At 37.9% G+C, this 1,337-nt stretch overlaps 1 protein-coding gene across 1 annotated transcript in view; it reads right to left on the bottom strand.

Moving 5' to 3' along the window:
- Positions 1 to 107: 107 nt before the first annotated feature.
- LOC119591313 (eukaryotic translation initiation factor 3 subunit G-like) overlaps positions 108 to 1,337 on the bottom strand; it is a 5,353-nt gene continuing 4,123 nt past the window's right edge. The window contains exons 6-9 of the mRNA XM_037940044.1: positions 1,146 to 1,299; positions 786 to 943; positions 364 to 446; positions 108 to 212 (exon numbers count right to left, since the gene is read on the bottom strand). Of these exons, the coding sequence (XP_037795972.1) occupies positions 194 to 212; positions 364 to 446; positions 786 to 943; positions 1,146 to 1,299 (414 nt within the window). The 3' untranslated portion in view covers positions 108 to 193. The remainder of the gene's footprint in view (positions 213 to 363; positions 447 to 785; positions 944 to 1,145; positions 1,300 to 1,337) is intronic.

The raw sequence follows: 1,337 nt of genomic DNA, 5'->3' as shown, positions 1-1,337 counted from the left end.
TCCAATTTCAAACAGATCTTTTCTTTAGCATTGGAATTTTCTAGCCAAATAAACTTTTCCAATGCCTCATACCTTAAACCTAAAATGTAGGACACTAAAATACTTTCTCATATACCAAAAGATGTTATATTTCCAATAATGGTACAGCATATTCCTAATAAGCACTGAATATCCTTTAAAGACATAGCTAGTCTCACTGGGTACCAGAAGGTCTGTGAAAAGAGAAATTGGGCAATTAGCATCAGCTACATAATTTATCAAAAAATATCACTACAAAACTACCTGAACTATATTTCAAGTAGAATACAATTATATTCAATATATAAAATTTTAGCATACATAAAAATTTTAAAATAAACTTACTTGGCCCATTCAACACTCAGAATCAGATGGTCATAACCATATCCATTAAGAACTTGTATAGCCTTAGCAGCATCTTCCCGTCTCTGGTGAAGAGAAATTTTTGATAGATTTGATTGCCACATTCAAATCTTTTAGTCATATATCAACATAGAAGAAGAACAGGTTTTTTTGTATTTTAAAAATTTAGGGGAGAAATGGGGAAAGATTTAAAGGGAAAAAAGGGAGAGGAGTGAACCAAAAGGATGGGAGAGTCAAGTAAGTACCGCAGAGCACAGCAGCTAGACAAAAGGGAAGAGAAAGGAGTAATCTACATAGGTTAATGTAGAAAAAGATATTAAAGACAAATGAAAGATGCAAAAAGAGAATAGAAGCTATACATTAGCCATCACCACCATCCAAGAACAAAGCCAAAAAAGTCTCACCTTGAAATTGATGAAAGCAAAGCCCTTGGACTGGCCAGTATTCTTGTCCTTGGCCAAGAAGATACGGCTGATGTCTCCGAAGGGGCGGAACAGATCCTGCAAATCCTGTTCTCTGGTGTTCTCCGAGAGGTTGGTCACACGCACTGTGGCAGTCTCGTCTGTGGGAAGACATTGTTGTTTGAAATCACAATTCTCATCGTGAATAACATTAAGGCTGGTAAATGTAATAATGTGATATAAAAATGTTAATAACTAAAAGTTGAATAAGATTATCATTAAAACAACCCATTAAAAAGAACCTTCATTACACTGAGTCAAGGAAAATCTATTCAGTCCAGGCTAAAATCTCTCAAATCTTACCTCTGCCACGAGATGACATCATAGACTCTCCCTTCTTGGAACCTCCATCCCTCATGGATGGAGGGATGTATTTGCCCTGTGTCACACCGCCGATCTTGGGCTTCTCTGCTGGGGTGGCCTGGGCTGGGGTCTCCTCCTCCACAGCTTCTTCTCCCTAAAACAAATGGAAAAGGTGAAATGGGAGGGGGGGGG

The sequence above is a fragment of the Penaeus monodon genome, chromosome 28 (genome assembly GCF_015228065.2).
Source record: "Penaeus monodon isolate SGIC_2016 chromosome 28, NSTDA_Pmon_1, whole genome shotgun sequence".
Taxonomy (NCBI): domain Eukaryota; kingdom Metazoa; phylum Arthropoda; class Malacostraca; order Decapoda; family Penaeidae; genus Penaeus; species Penaeus monodon.
Note: the sequence above shows the minus strand (reverse complement) of the source record. Positions and strands in the feature narration are given on the sequence as shown.